The 21,951-nt window shown below is 36.0% G+C and overlaps 1 protein-coding gene across 1 annotated transcript in view; it reads left to right on the top strand.

Annotated features, from left to right (window-relative positions):
- Positions 1-21,951, top strand: part of USH2A (usherin) — a 729,748-nt gene that overhangs the window by 499,020 nt on the left and 208,777 nt on the right. Inside the window, exons 36-38 of the mRNA XM_034667668.1 lie at positions 618-820; positions 4,561-4,673; positions 18,464-18,662. Coding sequence (XP_034523559.1) covers positions 618-820; positions 4,561-4,673; positions 18,464-18,662 — 515 coding nt within the window. The remainder of the gene's footprint in view (positions 1-617; positions 821-4,560; positions 4,674-18,463; positions 18,663-21,951) is intronic.

The following is a 21,951-nucleotide window of genomic DNA, read 5'->3' as shown; positions in this document are numbered from 1 at the left end:
ATAGGTCTTTGCATAGTTATTTCTGACATGCTTGAATAATTGTGTAATTTAACGCCAAGCAAGATTTTTTTCCTAATGTTAGATTTCATCATTACCTATGGTAATCAACATTCAAAATCATTTACATAATGACAATATTGCATTATTGCTTCATATTGCTTGAGTTACAAGCTAGTAACATCAAATGATTTTTTACGTTCCACCAGCCTCAGCCTCAATGTATTTGAGTTTTATTTTTTGCTTAAGGAGCAAATTTTCTTTCCTTTTTTTTTCCCCTGGGAGGTGTGGAGTGAAGGGATGGGAAAAAGAGACAAATAATAGATATGTGTTAGTGCTGCAGATGGGTGAATAATTTATCATCATATCCCACTGGTCACATAGTATTGAAGATTAGCACTATGCTGGTGGTATAAAGCATTTTACCACCAATTCTTATGGTTTCTAACTGAGAATATAATAAGCCAATTTACAGAGGACTACAGACTGTGATAACTTCATCAGAGAAAAGCAGATAAGCAAGGAACCCTTTGCTAAACCTAAATACTGATCTGCATTGAGCTTAACAAGTGCTTTTTCAGAGACAGCTGGAGTTTATTCAGTTTCTTCTTTAATTCTAGAGCCTCAGGGCATGCTTCCTCCAGAGGTTGTCATCATCAACAGTACAGCTGTACGTGTCATCTGGACATCTCCTTCAAACCCAAATGGTGTTGTCACTGAATATTCTGTCTATGTAAATAATAAGCCCTACAAGACTGGAATGAATGTGCCTGGGTCTTTCATTCTGAGAGATCTGTCGCCCTTCACTATCTATGACATTCAGGTTAGAACACTGTTTTTTGATGGTTACGCTTATAGGTATGTTAAATGAAACATGCTGGGCTATGTCTCTAAGTGGACACCTTCGGTCTTGGTTACAGACTATTTACTGGGGGAGGAGAAAGAAAAGAGAGAAATTGATTAGGATTAAATCTATTTGCTGTGGGCAAACACATGAGTCTCTGGAGAGAGGATAATGGTAATATGGAAAACAATGGTGATGATATTCTCACCGCAAAATGGGGCAAGTCATATATTGGCAGGAAATCTTGCCATGCAGTTTACCTTTGCCCTGCCTGGTTTTTTACTGCTATCAAAAGCAGAATCAGCCTGTGAGTGTGGAGACATTTTTTTTATCCCTATTTCTGCTATTTACTAATTCAATAACTTCAAGGAAGTTACATAACCTGTTTGGTGTCAATTATCTTTTTTGCAAGGACAATGGACTCCATAACTTAAAACATTCTATCCACCTCTAGGAATCCGTGATTCTGAAGATAACAAGAAAACAGAAATGAATGTATGGCAGACAAAATATATTAAAAGGTTTTACCACATGTGTGGCAACCCTCACCTATGTGAGAAGAGTTGTATTTAAACTTTTTTGCCCTTGAGCCTCTTTTAGAATCTGATGAAGTCAGTGTACCCCACCCTGGAAAAACATGTATGTATTTATATGACAGGAGTTAGCATGCAGTCTCAGAGTGCATTGATGGTGTGAGGCCCAACTCATAGACCTCTTCGAGGTCTACTGACCTTTAAAATAGAAAAAAATAGAAACAACTAAGGCATTTACAACAAGGAACTTTTCCCCAAGGAGTTGGAAATCTTATCATAGTGCTAGGATATAAAAAATAACAAGGCCAAATGTGGAAATTAATAATAAACACAGAGTATTTCAAAAACTCAAAGTTTATAGAGAAGGGTGGCAATTTGGTAAATTTTTAAAGAAACTATGCTACTTCTAGCATTTATAAGAGCTCTGTAAACAATTTTCAAAAGATATTAAGCATAGACATTTTCTTTGACCACAGGAACTTTTCACTGGCTTTGTCCATCAAGTGCTACCTCTTTTTTTTTTTTCCCATCCCCTTCTTTCCCCTATATTTGAAGGTGAAACATACACAATCATCTGGCTTCAACCAATGCTTTAGCCTCTCCCACTGCTAGGCCTAGCTTCCTCAGAAAGAAATAAAAAGATATTTGATAAAAGGAGAAAGATGTGTTGATTATTTTTCATTACACTCTGTGATTTCCATGAACCCACCCAAGTTATCTTAGCATGGAACATACGGACTGATGATTATGTTCATGGTTCTTAGAGTGAGTCCATTTATGCATGTACATCCTAAGTCAAACTATAAAATAAAAATCACAACCAAAGTAATTAGCCATATAGCTTTATGAACAAGGTTATTTTACGAAGGTTGGAGGATTTGCTGGATTATTCTCTTTTGGGCTCTCGTGAAGAAAGCTGAGTCCTCAAAAGGCAACTTACTCATTTACTTTACCAGGACTCAAAATACAATGTAAGATGAGATCACTGGGTGCTATGCATGCACGTCCTGGTTTAGCTTTCTGACTACATAGCAAGAGATGATATATAAGTGTTTCAGGCCTGTTCTACTATGAAAGGCTTCACTCACACCTACTGGTTTGAGTCACTCGTGGACTGACGAGAGTGCATTTTGATCAGATTTGGGACATGGAAAAAGATAAGGAGATGAAAGACCAAATTAGAATCTAACACTTAAATTGTGTTATTAGGAACAAGATGTTCTTACCCTTGATAACTGTATTTTTGTGAAGCTCTTCACTGTCCAGAAATACTGCTTGAAATAGTTGTTGCATCATTGGAAATTTGAATATCAAATGTCAATGATTTTTGTTTATGATGTCAAAGATGATTTGGCCACATTTAAAATATGCATCTAATTGATATGCCTAATACTTTAGAATTAAGGTTCTCTATATTAACCCCTTCTGTAAAATAGCTATTGATTATAAAGCAGACACATAGATAAAATGCAAATATCTATTTTTTGAATGAATTCCTTTATCCCCTTTTAAAGGGAATAATAATTTCAATTTTTGATTCAGTTTTATTTTTAATATGAATCTGTAAACGTTTATATTTGTGTTTCATTCACATTATGCAGTATAGCTATTGCAGCAGAAAGCTGCCCCAAAGATGGAGACATGGAATATTATATTAGTAAGGATGAGAAAAATATTGACACATTTCTCCACAGTCAAAATAAAAACTTTCTGGATAACCATTTGAATATAGCTAAGTAGTTTAGAACTTAGAACTATGCTCGGTATTTAGATATAAGACAACAGGGTAAGTAAAACCCATATCGGATATCTCATATGTTGCCAACTAGGTCATATTCCCTGATTTCTCTAACTCCCAGTTTACAAACTGATGAAAAAGGACTTGTGAGGACTCAATAAAATTATTTGTGCCAGTACCCATTATAATATTGGGCACATATTATTTACATAATAAATTCAGTTGAGTTGATTTTGAGTTATCTCATTAGGCACCATACAGTCACATATTTCCCAATATGCATGAAGTTCTATTGTCCAAGTACATTTTAAGTTCCTTTGCCCTTAAATTATATGGGGTTTTGTGGGACATACTCAGAGTGGTGGACCTTGTCAGTGTCCGAATACCTACTAAATATTACCTCGACATAAATAAAGAACACAACTTAAACAGCATCATAAAACTGTACCTCAGCTCCTATTTAGGTGTAAAGTGCCCCATGAATAAAATGACATAACTACTAAATACAGTAATAATCACATTTGTCCTTTCTCAGTTGCCAATGGACGTTCAGAGAACAGCTTCACTTTGTTCTCTGTGCTAACATCTAAGCTCAGCATTAGTGCTTAAGATTCATCTGTACCCAGCTTCCCTCCTCCGTTTATGAATTAGATGCTGAAAGTAAATTACTGTTGGAAAAAGCACAGTTTCTCTTTGGCTCACCCTTTCATTGGGAGCGGAGTGATGTTGCTTTGCGGGTGTTCCACTAGCAGTCCTTTGTACATTCATTTGTCTCTCCTCCTTCTTGCTGCATGTGTTCCTTTTGTGTTACTAATGCTTGAAGAACTCCATTTCTAATCTTTAGTTACTCCAACCTCTGTTTTTATTCAGATTAGGTGGCAGAATTAAAGGGGTAAATGATGATTTTCTGCTGTGATTAAGGTAAAAATACAATTGCAGCTAGAACAAATGGACATAAAATAGCTCGGTCACATTGAAAGGCTTCCCTAGGCCTCATTTTTCTTCTATTCCACATTAGCATTTAGGCTATTCGTTGTAAAGTGTCAAGACTCCCAGAAGATATCATTACACTACCTGGTTATAGAGCTAGAGAGCAGTATGCAGTGATAACCTATTCTGCTTGCAAACTGTCACCTGAACATCTTCCATTCCTCAACTGTGCTCCAAATAGATTACTATGTCTGTCTCTTTCTGAATGGTTGGAACCAGAGGCTAAACATCACCATTTTAACCACTAAATCAGTTGTCTTGAGTTCATTTCTAGATTCTATGCTGAGTTCGTCCCAGTGGAGTCAATTAACATCAAAAATTAATATTACTAGAACTCCAAGAATTTGTAGAGAACTATAGGAGAGTCCTGTGAAATGAGGGTGGGTGGATTCAATCCATTGGCAGTCTTATGTTTTGAAAATAATTGGATTTATTCTTTTGTAAACTAATGCTTGCAGGTTGAAGTCTGCACCAAATATGCCTGTGTGAAAAGTAACAGAACCCAAATCACCACTGTGGAAGATATTCCAACTGATATACCAACACCCACAATTCATGGCATCACTTCAAGGTAAAATTTTTTGCCAGTTAATGTAAAGAGCTGATCATAAGCAATGAAAGTTAAAATCAAAGATTTCATCCCAGCAATGACAATCTCATTTAAGAATTTGTTATAAAAATCTATGTAAATCAAGGGGCACTTGGGTGTCTCAGTCAGTTAGGCATCAGACTCTTGATTTCAGCTCAGGTCATGGTTTTAGGGTTGTGAGATCGAGCCTTGTGTCAGGCTCTGCACTGGGCTTGGAGCCTACTTAAGATTCTTTTTCTCTTCCTCTGCCCCTTCCCCCCCAAAAAAACTCTGTAAATCAAAATTTTTGTATTATTAGATATTGATCTGCACTGGACATGTCATCCAATATTTAAGTTTTAATGTCCCTGATTTACTTCCCTTTATATAGTAACCTGTGAACAAATGCTTAAATGCATGGAAGATTTTCTATATTTAAATGTGTCCTTAAGTGAATCCTTTGGTAATGCAAAGAATATAATTTTAATTATATTAACTACCTTTTAAATTAATCTCTGAAAAAAATAGATTTACATCTATCAGATTGCCCTAAACCTAGAAACATCCCCTAAAATAAACAGGGGAGATAATCTTTGGATACCCTTACCAACTTTTTCAGATTCTTGGTAGGATCTCTATTTGTTGCTGAGAAATGGTCATAGTTTGAGAGTGAGTCTCTTTTCAATTCAAGTTACAATAAGTAATAAAAAGATTTAACATCATTTCCCAAGCCAAAAGTGAGATGACAATTGTTCTTCCCTCTATATCAGTGTGAGGCTAGAGAAAGAAATCTGAGCACTCCCACATCATACTTTTTCCCCAGCCAAATGTATCACCCTTCACCTTTACACATACACAAACACGCGCGTGCACACACACACACACACACACACACCACATACACTCACTGAACAAAATAATCTATCTGTTATAAGATATCTCAATTCTGAAGGATTCCTTTGCAACATATTAAAGATTCTAGGTCTTTAAAAAAATCAGTTAAAAAATATCTGTACTAGAACTAAAGATTAAAATAATTACAAAAACCCAAGTAATTGGTTGCTTAGCTGTTCAGGGCAAAAATCATATCTTGTCTCCTTGAGTACAACTTTTATCCAACACAGGATAGATACTTATCTAATTTCAGATATGCTAATGAACTGATAATCTCGTCGGGTCAGCAGATTTTCCCACTTATCCACAGAATTGCCTACTACGCAGAGGCAAAATAGTCAAATGAAAAATGTACCAGCAGATACATTTGTGGCTATAATAATATAGGAAGAAAAAGTAATACAAAAAAATGTATAAGGCATGGTTTTACATTTTCAAAGTTCCAATCCTCTATAGAGACACTGCCCTAAGTAAATGTTTATTGAATAATGTGAAAAAACACCACAATATAGGTTTATAATATGCAGGAAAAACATAAAGAGAAAAACACCAAACTCTACCGAGAAATTTCAGTGAAGGCATCATGAAAGATCCAACAGTTGAGTCTAGTCAAAGAACTCAAGGAAAAATTATAGTGAGGTGGGTGGATGTTGTCAAATTTCTTGTCTATTAGCATCCTTATGACTCAAGCCCAAGTGAATGGCATAAAGAATATGTCTTAAATTACATATTCAGATGTAGCTAAAAATCTGTAAGCTTTATTAGAAATTAAACAAATGCTCGTATGTGTCTGCGTTTCTAGGATACTCTTTTCCTTTAGAAAGATCCCTACAGGTAATAGCAGAGGAAAAGTATTTTTTTAGTTGTGGTTAAAGTTTATCCTCAAATATACTAAGTTGATGGCAAAAACATTAAAAAGTGTGTTATAGAACAAAAGCAAGGAAAATGACAGAGTAGACAACAAAAGAGAGATTTCAACACAATTTTGGAAGCAATATTTGGCAAGGAGAAGCAAATGACTTAGTGCAGTGGAGAACATTTTATGATCAAAGTGTTGGTTGACAGAGGGAGAAAATGACGCAAAACAAACTAATTTGCCCTGCAGAGAACCTCAGTGTCTGAGTACTTACAAACTTTAAAGATAGTAAAGAAGAGGAAGATGGGTTAATATTCAAAGCTGCAATCATGGGATTAGTAAAAGTCTGAAAAAAAAAAAGTGGTTGGAACCTTTCATTAGTCAGGATTCTCCAGAGAAACAGAACCCAAAACTGAAGACCCAGGAAAGTTAGTGGTGTGCTCTTTCAAAGGTTTGAGGGCAGGGGAGCCAATGGTGTAAGTTCCAGTCCAAAGCTGAGAGCAGAAGAAGCCCAATGTCTTCGTTCAAGTAGTCAGGCAGAGAAAGGGAATTTTTCCTTCCTCATCCTTTCTGTTTTATTCGGACCCTCAACTGATTGGGTAATACCCACCTACTTGGAGTAGGCAATCTGCTTAACTACGTCCACCTCGGAAACAACCTCACAGATGTACCCAGAAATAATATTTATCCAAATATCTGGGCACCTTTTGGCTTAGTCAATTTGATGCATAAAATTAACCATCAAAAAACTCATATTATGTATTTTATTACGCATGCAGATGTTTATTTCTCTTGCTCCATCTGGCATATTCCACTCCCAGAAGACCAGAAGTGTATTCTCTAGAGAAACAAACAGAGGTTTCTAGGAATTAAGGCTACCTAGGTACAGTGGAAAGCTAGGATGAAAGGCAAAGCTAAAACTCATGATCATGTGGAAGACTATAATTGGACTGATGAAAGCCTTCATTGCCTTCTCTGGCACTGTTCTCAAAAACAAGTATTGTGAGAAGAATGATGAAATCTCCAAATATAATTGTGGGCTCATCTATTTTTTTTTTAGAACTATCAGTTTTTTGCCCCATGTATTTTGATGCTTTATTATTAGGTGCATACAGCTTCAGGATTGCTGTGTCTTGGTAAATTGATTCTTTCATCATTGTGTAATATCCTTTTCCTTTCCTGACAATTTTCTCGTTATCAAGCATAGTTTGTCTGATACTCATATAATAGCCACTTCAGCTTTCTTTTGATTTGTGTAATTTTGAGTGATTTTGGATTGTTTACTAGACATTTTATATATTAGTTTGTGATAATTTGAGTTCTCTTAAAAATTTGAAGGATGAAGTTTTAGTTTATTTCATTTAGCAGGTAATCATCTGGTTAGCTTCAGACTGCAAATTCTGTGTTGCTTTGTGTGTTCAGTGGTTCCAGTGTCAGTTCATTTTTCAAAAGTTTTGCTATGCTGCTTCATGTCTGCTCCATGCATGCACCATCCAGTGGCTAGTCTGGTATTTGTTTGGAGAATTATGTAATGGTTCAGGTCTCTTCACGGTGGTGCTCAGATTTCCTTTGCATGGGAAGCAACCATGCACATGTAGTTTGCAGTTGAGTTGACAGTTGGTTCATACACAGAATTAGAAGATCAGCTAGCTTTCTCTTCTCTGAGATGTCTCCCACAATTTTCAGATCCCTCATACTTCTTCTGTGGGATTGGCTAGAAAGACATGGTTTCTCTTAGAATTATGGCTTTCCAAGTTATCTTAAATTTTATATAAATGAGGCTGTGTTGGGGGCAACAAGGTGAGAGAAAATAGAAGGAAAAAGAGGGATACCCTCCCACACACCATTTTTGGACCACAGGATCCCCTTTTCCTGGTTCCTCTGGTTAAAAAGAGATTTTTCTTGGGATTTTAGATTCTTATTTAACCAAGACTGCTATTGTATAGCTCCATGACTAAAATCATCCTTAGAGCAGGGTCCAGAGAAAAAAAGAAAAAATAAAACAGGGATTTCCCTCACACCCTCTGGGTTGTAAGGCCTTTTTGTACCCTGGCCAGAAAGATTGGGTTTCTCACATAGGTTTTTCTTGCCCAATGGACAGTTCCACACTGGGGCTGCTCTTGGGTTAAAATGGGAAATGAAAGAGGGGAAACTATGACAAATTCATCCTTTCATGCCTTTTTTTTTTTTTTTTCAAGTTTTGGCTCCCCTCCTGGTGTGCCTCTGTTGTTAACTTTTCAGAATCTTCTGGTGGTTGTTTATTGTAATTTCTGCACACTTTTTAGTGATGATCAGCCAGAGAGAGAGGTTGTAACATGTTTACTCCATATTGGCCAGCCACAGAAAGTCCCTCTCTATCACATATGTATTTTTTTAATTCCAATCCCCTTGGCAACCTTATTTCCTTTTTTTAAAGATTTTTTTATTTGTTTTTAGGGGAGAGGGCAGGGGCAGAGGAGGTGAGAATCTCAAGCAGATTCCCCACTGAGTGGGAGCTCTGGTGCAGGGCTCAATCTAAGGACCCTGAGGTCATGACCTGAGCTGAAACCAAGAGTCAGACACTTAACTGACTGAGCTACCCAGGCATCCCAACTTTATTTCCTTTTTCTTTCTTCCTTCCTTCCTTCCTTCCTTCCTTCCTCCCTCCCTCCCTCCCTTTCTTCCTTCCTTTTTTTTTTATTTTTGTCAAAAATCTAGAAAAAACTTGATGGAAATCATTCACAACCAAATATTGGCAAGAAAATCTTTCCTTTCTAAAAATGATTCATCATAGAAGAGCAACATTTTCCAAAGGCAAGACTCTAATGAGCAACCACAGGCTGCCAAGCCATTAATCAAAATTACACCAACACCAAAGCAGTTAGCCTCCTATGTGCATGTTATTGTTTGTGTAATTTTATTATACTTCTGGCAATGTATACTTGTTCGTTATGTTTTTATTTTGATTCAACAAAAATCTCTTTTATATTAGCAACGGGCAAAATTAAATGAGAAATTCTTCCAGAAAAATATCAGTACACTGAGTTAACTTCTGTAACACTTAAAATAATTTGGTTTCTAATAACCAAATTATTTCTTTGATTCTTTGTTTATTTTTGGTAGGACACAGTAGTCAGTATCATTTAACTTTCATATATTTTAATAACATATACAGATAGTATATCAGCCTGTTCGTTTATAGGCATGGAATGCATCAACTCATCTTTGTCTTTGGCCTTAACTTACGACATCTGCAGCGCAAGCACTCACACCTGTTTTTCCTACACCTTAACTAAAGATGCTATAGCACACGATGCCGAAAGATCATGAGCCCTTCTAGTTCTATACGCTGCTTCTCCAGAAACAAACTCTGTTTCTACATCACATTTTCCACACTTGTCATATTATCATCGGCTGCTTCTATATCCCAAAAGAATACTAACTAGTGATCGATAGCCCAGACATGTCTGGCCATGGCCTACACGTGCCCTGGGTAGTTCATTTATTTGCCTTGGTGGATTTGCTAGAGTGGAATTTAATCAATAGTTAATTCATTAATTCTGGTCCTTGAGAATGTAGAGTCTGTGCTGGATGAAGATAGCTGGCTGGCTTCGGCTTAGACTGAAAATATGAAAAACAGGGGGGCTGACAGCTTCACTTGGTGCTGGGCTGCCTGGAAAGTTTACTTATTTATTCTTTATACATAGATAAGGTAAAAAAAAAAAAAAGAACATAAACAAGAAAGATTTTTATTAGTTACTGCTAGTATTCCAAAATGCATGATTTTCAGGGATGAGGGTCAAAGGAAAGCAGAGAGAGAACACAGATCATGTCTTTCATTGTCTTTAATTGGAACCATGGCAGTGTTCTCCAAATCAGTTCAGGGCTGATTATTGATGAGGAGTCTGTGGTGTAATGTCTTTGTAGCATTCACAAATAATTGTTTGAAAATTTGCCTGAAGCTACTGAATGATATAAATGATATTTTTACGTACCAACTTTTCAGAAGCCTTTATGATAGCAGCACAGGCTGTGTGTCTTTAAATGAAGGTTAAACCACTATCATCATTTATAAATCCCCTTATATTTTCAAATTACTTAGTTTGGGGTTGAAAGTAGCAAAAGAGGTTATAGCTTGTGGAAAAAGAATTTTCCTCTTTTTGCCTCACCAAATTTGAGATGAAACTTTGAGGCCTCGTTTTCTTTAAGAGTATGATTTTTTTTTTAATATTATCAGAGGATCTCTTCTACCCTTAATTTTCCCTTTCTGAGTTTTTTCAGTGACTGAAGTAAAATTTTATATTTTGTGTGAAAAAAAATTCAGGCCATATTTTATTTTATCCTTTTTTTAATAGAGAGAATTTGGGCTGCAGATGTAATATGTCAAATCAAGCCTTCTTCACCCATATTCTAAACTCCCTCCCTCACCATTATGGACAACTGGAGACACATTTTAATTTGGACTGGAACTTTCTGTTAGAGTTGTTATTTTGTTTTGTTTTGTTTTTAGTAGGCTCTGTGTCCAACATGGGGCTCAATCTCACAACCCCAACATCAAGAGTGGCAAATTCTACCGACTGAGCCAGCCAGGCGCCCCTCTGTTAGGGTCTTTAAAGGATATGGGAAGACCTCTTGAAAGGGATCATTCGAAGTATATTTACTACTGTTGTACAGATACAATCAAGTCTTGTAATTTAGCAATTATTATCTTAAAGTGAGTTCTGATAACAAGCACATTGTTTGATTAAAAGACCTTACAGAATATCGAGCTTATTCTTAAGACTCTGCCATTAGTACCCCCCATTTCCTCAGCAACCTCCCTTTCCCAAACTCCTCTAACTTCTGTATCTCTTGCAGCTCCCACAGAAGCCGCTCAGTCCCAAGGTAGACCGTGTGGATTTCAGCAAAATCCAGCTCTTCCTCATTCACTCTGGTCTTTAATCGCCGCACTGTCCCCTGCGCTCTGAATACCCATTCATTTCTTTTATTGGGTTCATTCCAAGTCCATTTATTCATTGTAGGTGTCCTGAACAGAAAGATTCTCCCTCCTAATCAGGTAGTTCAAGCATCACAGTTTTGTTCATTCTGATGTCTCAAAGATCTCTGGCCCTGTTTTCTCCCCAAACTTTAGTCTCATTGATCCAGTTGCCCATTGATTTTCTGTAGTGTTCTCCACCCACCACTTCCAGCACCTCAAGCCTCACTACTTCATTCTCACCTAACTCATCATCTTTTCCAACAGCCGTTTTCACAAATGCACCACCTCCTACATACTATCAGACATAGATCTTTGATTTTTTTTTAATTCCCTGAGTTGACGAAATACCAATTTTAGTATGTTTTCTTTTGAAGCATCATCTTATATGTGTTTCCGCCACCACCACCCTGGCTCATGTTTTCATTGTTTAAGTTTATGTAACCAGTTTATGTAGCTGTCTTAATTCAAAGAAATACAAAGAGGTAAAGTCTTTTCTCTTAGCTTACTACATGCCACCTTAAGCATAATCCTTTGGTTGTCCTCTCTTCAACTTTTGAAAGCCTCTCAGAAACATCTTATGGCTTTCGAATTATTTTTAGTTATGAGTCTCACTTTGGTAATTAGAATTCATGATAAAGTATTAAAAAGTCTTTTTTGTCTCCATCAAAATATTAAGCTCATGCCTGGTTCAAAGATTCTACCATGTCCCAGACTCAGCTTGATTACATCTTGCCTGTTCCCTTCTCTTTGCTCCTGTCCTCTTTTATCCAGTGTGTCTCCTTTCAATTTATTATTTCACTGCCATCACTGAGTAGACATTTGCATGTCAGGTGGCACTTTCCTGGACAGTTGTGTTCCCCTGGAGAGGTTCCAAGAGGATTTCCACATAGTTAAGTTCCCTGACACAAGGGTTGCCCCCGATAGCTGATCTGTTGTGGTACCCAACAAAGTAAGACATCCCAAGGACTCTTCTTGCTGGAGTCTCCTCTTCCTAGAAGGCTGCCATCATGGGCAGTGTACCTTCAAACNGGGCAGTGTACCTTCAATTTGGCTCAAGCCTAGCTGGGTTGCAAGGCATCTCATGGCTCAGTAGAAGCTCACTGATCTGTGCCATGTGGCATTCTTCACTTTACCATTCCTTTGCAGCTGCTCTGGACAATACATAGCCATCAGGATTCTCTAATCTTTCTCTAAAGGAAAGCACCCTTTCTTTGCTTATATAGACTGTCAAGCTCCATGTCAAGCTGTTCCCAAACTCCCTACTATTCTCCGGAGATAGCAACAGATTGAATTTAGACATTTATGTATCTCAGTAAGTACCAACCATGAGAAACAATTGCTTCCAATTTCTCTGCTTCCAGTTTCTCTAATTGACGTTTTTGGAATGCCTTCTTCAGTCTCGGGTATGTTAGCGGAAGTTAGGGGGTGGATTTGATGTCACTATTCACTAAGCTAATAAGTCCTTCTTCACTCCTTGCCTCAAAAACCTCCAACGGCTTTCCAAAACACTCAAAAACAAATCCAGTTATCTCTGTGTAGTATAAAATCCCGCATTATCTGCAAACCCCATTCCAGTCTCCCAACACCCACCTGATTTCATTTGNACACCCACCTGATTCCAACATTCTCTCTGTTGCACAGTCCAGTCAAGTCCTGTTAGATTCACTGGCTCTTCAACAAGCCAACCACATTGTTGCCTTTTTGCCTTTACACCTTCTGTTCCCTCTGCCCAGAAACCTCTCTGGGCTTGCTTTATCCCTTCTTTCAAATTTCTGCATGGAAGAACCAGGCCTTCTCAGACCCCAAACCTGACATATGATATACTTATGTGTTTTTTTACTGTCTCTCATCTCCAAGAAAAAGGAAAGTTTTGTGAAAAAAGGGGCTTTTTTNCTTTCAAATTTCTGCATGGAAGAACCAGGCCTTCTCAGACCCCAAACCTGACATATGATATACTTATGTGTTGTTTTACTGTCTCTCATCTCCAAGAAAAAGGAAAGTTTTGTGAAAAAAGGGGCTTTATCTATCTTGTTCACTGCTGAATATAGAACAGTGTCTGGCATATAGGAAGCATTTAACAAGTATTCACTAATATTTAGTGAGAGTTTCAAAAACTCTCCTAGAATCCTGTTTATTTTTGGTTGTTTTGGGAGATGGGTCAATGTTAAAGAGCAGTTTTATCCTCAGAAATCAATATAATCTTGCTGTTCCCTTAAGAAGTGAAATACTTACACTTTTAAATAGAGGAACTCATTGTCTATCATCCTGTTTGGGGCTGTAGTTCAAATTCCCATACAAGAGGGAAACTCCATTCAACACTCTTTCATACTTGAGTTACTAATGTAGCTCACTGACATTTCTGTCTACCCCAGGTCTCTTCTACCCTAACCTGTTGGGTTATTAATTCTAATGGGGCTTCATATTCTGGTAGTGACAACACTGCACAATCATACTGCTTCACTCTCAAGCTCAGCATGATATCTGAGGGACTCCATAAACTGTTTCTTTTATTCAAATTTTCCTCCTTTATTGCTGGATGTAGCTTATTCATTCACCAAGTTGGTCACATGACTCTTCCATACACATGTAGGATGATTCCCACCCTTGACTTTTGCTTACGTTGATTTTCCTGCCCTTTTCTTCACCTCCTCATTTCTAAATTCAAGTCCACAGCCATTTGTCCCATGAGACCCCATTGTTTGGGTCTAGAAGACAGTGATCTTTGCTTATGTGTTTTTAGCAGCCTAAACACATTTACACACTTGACTTGACAAAATTATTTGAAACAAAAGACATCTCTGAGAAATACCACCATTATTAACTGGATTGATGGTTTCATTCCTTTGATGTTTAAGAATAAAATAGAAGAAACATTCTTATACCATAGGAATGAACGTTAAATATTAGGGAAACAAGCTGAAGCTTTTTGGTATAGATTAGTAAAGGCTGTATGCTTATGTAGAAAAATAAACCAACTATAAGTCCTTGAATGGATTTTTTTTTGGTAGATTTGTTCATAAAATCATGATTGGAGTTTATTTAATTCCCAGAACACTAGGGAATAAAATTTAAGCTACCTTAATAAAGTTTCTGATGAAAACCACTATATCTACACATACTTTGATACATGGATTCATTGATTGTTCAGACATTTTAGTTGGAGGTTTTTTTTTTTAATTATGTCACATTGTTAGTAGATTTACTATTCTACTTCTGTGACTACTATATACTATGGTAGCCAGCACCACAATAATGATAGCCTTCAATTCTTACTTTGGGAAGTACAATATAACATTGAGGATAAAAAGGAGTATGGGAAAAAACATTTCTTTATTACCTACTCTTATACAGGTGAATATTAACATGTTACAGGTCAGACAGAATTTTTATGAAGAATTAGGGTTCCCACTGGCACTGTTTAACATTTTATTCTAATATTTTATTACCATTTTGTCAAAATGTTCTTGTTTGAGCCAAAAAAAAAAAAATCTTCATATACCTTAAGATATCGATCCAGATTGTGGATCTGGATTCCCTGATCATGTTTACAAAGATCTTTTTTTTTTTTTCAACTTGGTCATTTTTGTCAATTATTTATGTAACACTCAAGTTCTTCCAGATTATGGCTATCATAAACGATCAGGTAACTTTAATATAGGATTAAATAAATGTTGTATGATGAAAATAATGACTCTCATCTCTCAAATCAAGTCACTGAATATTTAATTATGTATTAGAATGTTTAGCATAACTTCTGGGGCGCCTGGGTGGCACAGCGGTTAAGTGTCTGCCTTCGGCTCAGGGCGTGATCCCGGCATTATAGGATCGAGCCCTACATCAGGCTCTTCCGCTATGAGCCTGCTTCTTCCTCTCCCACTCCCCCTGCTTGTGTTCCCTCTCTAGCTGGCTGTCTCTATCTCTGTCGAATAAATAAATAAATTCTTAAAAAAAAAAAAAGAATGTTTAGCATAACTTCTAATAGGTGAAAAATCAAAAGACAAAATATGTGTCCTTGGTAACAGGTGATATAAAACATGCATATATGAAGCATGTAAATGTAATACACCAACACATATTTTGATCCACAACCTCCAACTAAAATGTCTGAACAATCAATGAATCCATGTATCAAAGTATGTGTAGATATAGTGGTTTTCATCAGAAACTTTATTAAGGTAGCTTAAATTTTATTCCCTAGTGTTCTGGGAATTAAATAAACTCCAATCATGATTTTATGAACAAATCTACCAAAAAAAAATCCATTCAAGGACTTATAGTTGGTTTATTTTTCTACATAAGCATACAGCCTTTACTAATCTATACCAAAAAGCTTCAGCTTGTTTCCCTAATATTTAACATTCATTCCTATGGTATAAGAATGTTTCTTCTATTTTATTCTTAAACATCAAAGGAATGAAACCATCAATCCAGTTAATAATGGTGGTATTTCTCAGAGATGTCTTTTGTTTCAAATCAGCAACCAAAAGGTTTTTCAGTGTCATTCTCTTTGGTTCTAATGAGAGATGTATAGGTGTTAAACTCGTTACTATTCTTTGATTGCTTACCTTCATGTACCTGACTCAGATCCTCAAAAGCAAAACTGTTCATGTTATCACTAAAAATATAAGCAGTCTCACTTTACACCTATTTTCTGCTAGAAGAAGAAGTTACAATGGTGCGGTATTCTACGTGGTGTTTTCTAGACTTTACTAATTCACTGGCTTTTGCGGAAAAGTCAGACCCTTGAATGTCACTTAAATGTAGTCTTTCCTGTAGTTGATTATGCAGTGAATACAAAAGAGGTATCTGGAAAATGTGGAATTAATTTTGAGAGTTGGATAAAGACCTTAGAATAATAATGGTGACTATACAAGTCACCAATGAAACTGTTCTCTTGTAGGTGACATTAATTTCCTATCTACAGAGTCTTATTAGTGAATGTGTTATGTTTGTACCCCCAAGAAAATGAAATAATAGTTTTCTTTTTTTTTTAGCAGTCTATTAAAATGTCAAGGTTTATCTTGACTGCTGCTTTTTAATGTAAATGTTTGGGCTTAATTGAATTCCTAATATATGATGTCACTTGGAATTCTGATAGGGTTCAGTAATTTTGCCTGTAAAGATATATTTCTTCTTAAAATGAAAGTTATAACAAAAATACCATTTAACACAATGGCAGAAAAGTGGTCACATAAGTCATTGTAAGATTTTTATCGTAAGAGCTTTAAAGTATAGGAACTAAGCTTATGTGTGCTTGCTCTTGTCCAAAGTACCTACTGGAATGCTTTCTACATAAAAGTGCCCTATAACTATTTGTAATTGGTTAATTGTTGTAGTTGGAAATTTTAGAATTATAAAAATAGAATTTCTTGAATGTCAAAGTTCCACCACTTTTTTTGAAAATAATGAGAATAAAAATAATTATTATTTTACATTTACCTAGTATTTTGCAAATAGTAGGCTTTCTTTGCCATGCTAAATTGCAAGAGTATGTCATATCCAAATCTCTGGGGCTTTATTAAAATTTTTAACTTCTGCTTGTAGAGCTTATTTTAAAAATGCTAAAGATAGTATGGGTGTGTCATCTAGGCTGCATCATTCTGGCAAGTATTCTTAAGTGCAGAATTAAAGTTCTATACCATTAACCTGAGAGTAAATCATTTTATTCAGGGTTGATTCTTAGTGGACAGCTTGATGTTATGATTTCATTTATTTCAACAAATGAAATACTAATAGATCATTGAAAGTGCAATAAAGTTTTGGTCAATATTATGCCCTTATTGTTTACCAAACTCCCCCCTGAAAAATATACTCATATTTAGAATGAAATTGTTGCTCGACTTTGAAGAATCATGCACCCCCGAGAATATGATGATGTAAGACATTTGTTATGGCAATTTCCAATTCCTATATTTCTTACCATAAAACATGTCCAACTATGATATTTAAAGAATAATTAAAGAGATTCCTGGGTGGCTCCATAGGTTAAGCTTCTGCCTTCAGCTCAGGTCATGATCTCAGGGTCCTGGGATCCAGCCCCATGTAGGTCTCATGCACTCTTTCTCATTCTCTGTCTCAAGTAAATAAATAAATAATCTTAAAAAAAAAGAATTATTGGAGAAACAAATCTGTTTATGTCAGTCAAAAATTAAGATGTGTCAAAGTAAAGTGTATTTGGGGGGATTTTATATCCAGTTTATCACTCAATATAATTTATAATAGTATATTATATATATTATATTATACTACATAGTATATTAATATTATTAATATTTATTATTATAATTATTATCCACTGATAACATGATTTTATCAATTTGGGCATTTATTCTGGCTACAAGTAACAAGACACCCAACAACAGAGGCTTAAGTAAATAGTTCTAGAGATTGTAAATTGTTGCTGCATTGGTTCAGTTTTACCAAATAACATGGTGGCCTCTCATGATGATTCTTATGATCTTTCTCATGTGGCTGCAAGATGATTGCTGAAGTTGCAGACATCATGTTTATCATGAAAGAAAGTGGAGGCAGGTGATGGCTGTGCCAAGAAAGCTGAAATTGCCTAGGACCCTTCAGAGGCTCCCACTGTGATTGTCTGGCTGCATATCTATGAGCAGCTATGTGTGATCTGGGAAGGGAAGGCAAAAGAGAAGGTGATTTTAAGTAGAGATGAGGTCTGCCACATGTTCTAATTTCCACCTTATTTACCACATTATATTACTTGTGTCTTACTTTTCCTTATCCCACCAAAGTTTTCTGTTGATTTTCCTGATTAGCCAAAACAATGGTACTCTCTTCTCGTCTCTGTAATTTAAAGTGGGAGATCACTGGACTCTTGTCATGTGTTATCCTCCCAAAGGCTTACGTGGTTTTCATTGATTCTCTAAACATATTGTATGGTAGTAGCATCTATGAGCAGACATATATTAGTATATATATTCTTTTGCTTCAGCTTCTTAATTAAGAAGTTGTTAACCAAATGGACCTTTTGACCAATCTGAGAGATTAAGTGTAAGTACATGAGGCTGAGAGCAGTGATGTTAAATGTTGTCTTTTCAGAAGTATTGATTATTCTATCCATTGCAGATCCCTTCAAGTTGATTGGATGTCTCCAGGGAAGCCAAATGGCATCATTCTTGGATATGATGTCTTACGTACAAGATGGCATCCATGCCCTAAAACCCAGAAGTTAAGGAAGGACCACAGTGGTGAGCTCTGCAAGGCAGTGAAGTGTCAAAAACCTAAAACTATCTGTGGACACAGGTGCTATTCTCCTGAAGCTAAGGTACATCTTTTCATATGAGTCAGTGAAATATGTTTTTCTCACTAAACACTCCAGGTAAAATCACTTGCTTCTTAAGCCATGGTTTGTCAAGATCAATTTTTCCACTAGTCTATCAGGAAGACCCCGTGGAAAAGAAAGGATGCTTATAAAAACCCTCTCATCCTCAATGAGCATCTTAGCCGTCTCATTTTTCATCATCTTCACAGGAAATATTAGTTTATTGAAATGGTAAGGAACTCCTGAATTTGTATTTGATTGAATGACTTGAATTTTCCTTACAACAAATCCATTCAGCGACAAGTGGCTGTTTGTTTACACGACACTGATGAGTAACTGTGAGCAGGACCTTCCATGGTTTGTCAGAAATATTTTAAAATTATAGCCATTTGCAGATTAATGTTCATATTAGTTGCAGTTTAAGAATCAGCTCAATAACACAGCCAGACAGAGGAGTTTGTAAATGGCTTTTATTGACAAATGATGCAGAAAATCCTTACTTTGAAGGTAGGATTTCATCTAACGAAATAATGTTCCTATTTGTCAACAACAACATCGCACATTTAATGACTAAAGCTGTTACTAAATTCAAAAGATTCACTGCAAAAAGACACAGTAATTAAGAGAGTGAGTTGTTGAAGCAATACGGATCAAAATACAAATTATTACAGCTGACACTGGCCAAGCAGTGGCTATCATCTAAGAAATGTTATAAAACTAACAGTTACTAACTACACATTTTTTTGGACACCTAGGCTCCAGAATTGCCATTATGCTTAAGTTTTACATTATTTCAGGCCATTAAATGTACACTATCTGATAAACATACCTCCGTAAAATAAAATTAAATTTAGGATTTTTGAAGGGAAAAATACTAGAATAAATTTACCCATTAAAAATGTTCTCTAGGAGAAAGAAAGAAATCTTTGATGGATTAAGCAAAGGCTTATTTTTATTTTAAAGATGAAGGACACACACACAGGTATTGACAGTTAAGGAGAATAAAGGAAGTCAATTAAAATCTCAAGAGAAAGCAATCGTTTGTAAATTTCTGTTTAGAGTTAACTATGAATATGTACTTCTTGGGTAAGAGGTTGGAAAAAGAAAAGGGACTAAGAATTTTTTGACTAAATCACCACAGATGTCAGGAGGACCCGAAATACATACACAAAATTTACCATGTATTCAAACCCCAGTGAACGTCAGAACTGGAACACTCGTTAAACTGAAGATTGCAGGTCTCACCCCCAGAAACCCTGATTTGGTAAATCTTGGGTGGGGTGTGAAAATTTCTAACATGTTCCCAGGTGATGCCTCTGCATCTGTTCCAGGAACCATATTTTGAGAATCACGAGATTACAGACTTGCTTTGGGAAACTACAGAACAAGGAAAAGTCTATTCAGATATTAAGTACACATTTATCAACTCAAGTTATTTAAATTTCCATGTATGTTTTCTAAGGCAGCTAACTTGAAAACGGAATTAGAAGATTAAGAAATATTCTGTTTATGTGGAGACCTCCCAAGAGAAATAATTGCTTGAACATGTCCCTTTAGGGACCCACTAATGATCTAAACCAAAGGGCATGAGAAAAAATTCGTAAGTTTCATGTGGCTAACAGAGCCTAAGAATGGCAACGGAAGGATGGGAGCGAACCAGTTCTAATGGGCCAACACTAAATAAACATTCCAGTGAAAATTCCACAAGAAAATGATAGAGAACATTGCCAAAGAAAAAGGCTAGTTGTGCTTCAGTGTCTAGAAATGTACTTTATGAGAATTGGACTTTAACAAATGCTTTAAGACCACACAACAAAGAGCAAGATTTTAGGTCGGTCTCTGTCATAAAACAAGAGAAAGGTATGCACTGTTTTACCCTGGTCAAAAATGACCAGCCTCGGGGTGCCTGGGTGGCTCAGTCATTAAGCTTCTGCCTTTGGCTCAGGGCGTGATCTCGGCATTCTGGGATTGAGCCCCACATCAGGCTTCTCCGTTATGAGCCTGCTTCTTCCTCTCCCACTCCCCCTGCTTGTGTTCCCTCTCTTGCTGGCTGTCTCTCTCTCTGTCGAATGAATAAATAAAATCTTAAAAAAAAAAAACGACCAACCTCCTTAAATCCCAAATAAACACATAACAATTTTTTGCTTAAGTCTTAAACATGGGGCATAATTTCAAAATTTTCTGTTCACACAGAGTATAGCATCAAAGAGAAGGATCACCCAGTTTATCTTTGGCATTAGACTAATTTTGAATCCCCACTGCTAATAACTAAATACAGAAAAGGAAATTTATTACAGTTGGTTTAGCGTGGCTACCTGAGAAACTGCAGGGGTATACTTTGAATTTAGGAGCCCTATTTCTTTGTTCTTTAAAAGTTTTTGGAAAATGAAGTACTATACTAGTGGTGCTTTTGAAGACTTAGTCCATGTTCTACCACCTTATATTGAGCTTGATTCACAAGCTGGTGCAAACTAGAAATAGCAATGTGCAAAATGGAAAAAGAGTAACACCTCTAAGCAGTGGTTGATTTTGCCTGCCACAGGAAGCTTATAGCTAATTAACGTGACTTATGCCAAGTGTAGGTTCTGAAGCTACATTTCAGTAACTATTTAGCATTTGATTTGTTATATATACAGAGTGTCAGTCTCTCAGACCTCAAGTGAGCATGCAAATAATTATTTGATTGTTCAAGCACATAATTTCTTCTACAGCTCCTGGAAAAAAACACATTGTTAAAAGGGCTTTTCAAAATTAATTTCCATATAAATTTCTTTTTTTAAAATACGGTGGCCTATGACATATACATATATATGTATTATACATATATATGTAAATGTTAGACTCTGTTGAGATTGCCTTGTCTGAAGATTGGGTTCATAAATAAGTGATCATATAAATTATAAGGAAAATGCTATTTATTAAAAAAAAAGAAAGACCAATAAGAGATAAGTTTCCATAATTGTGTTTTCAAATTAAACAGTGATTAAAATAAAAACATATATATGAAGGCATTTTTTAATTTACAATTCTAAACTTTCTTTACATTGGGAGCACTGACATTCAAAAGAGAATTCATATTTATAGAATGTGATAACAGAGCACAAAGCATGATTGAAGTCTAAAAAAGCTACATTGTATCAAATAGCATATATAGAATTTAAATGATTCTGGGAAAATGCATTTTTCAAACTTTTGAATTTTTATCAATAATATACCACATTTGGTCTCAGGTCAAGGCTTATTAGAATATAATTGTATCACATGAGATATGACGGTATAGTACTTTAATTAA

Source organism: Ailuropoda melanoleuca, chromosome 8 (assembly GCF_002007445.2).
Source record: "Ailuropoda melanoleuca isolate Jingjing chromosome 8, ASM200744v2, whole genome shotgun sequence".
Classification (NCBI taxonomy): domain Eukaryota; kingdom Metazoa; phylum Chordata; class Mammalia; order Carnivora; family Ursidae; genus Ailuropoda; species Ailuropoda melanoleuca.
Note: the sequence above shows the minus strand (reverse complement) of the source record. Positions and strands in the feature narration are given on the sequence as shown.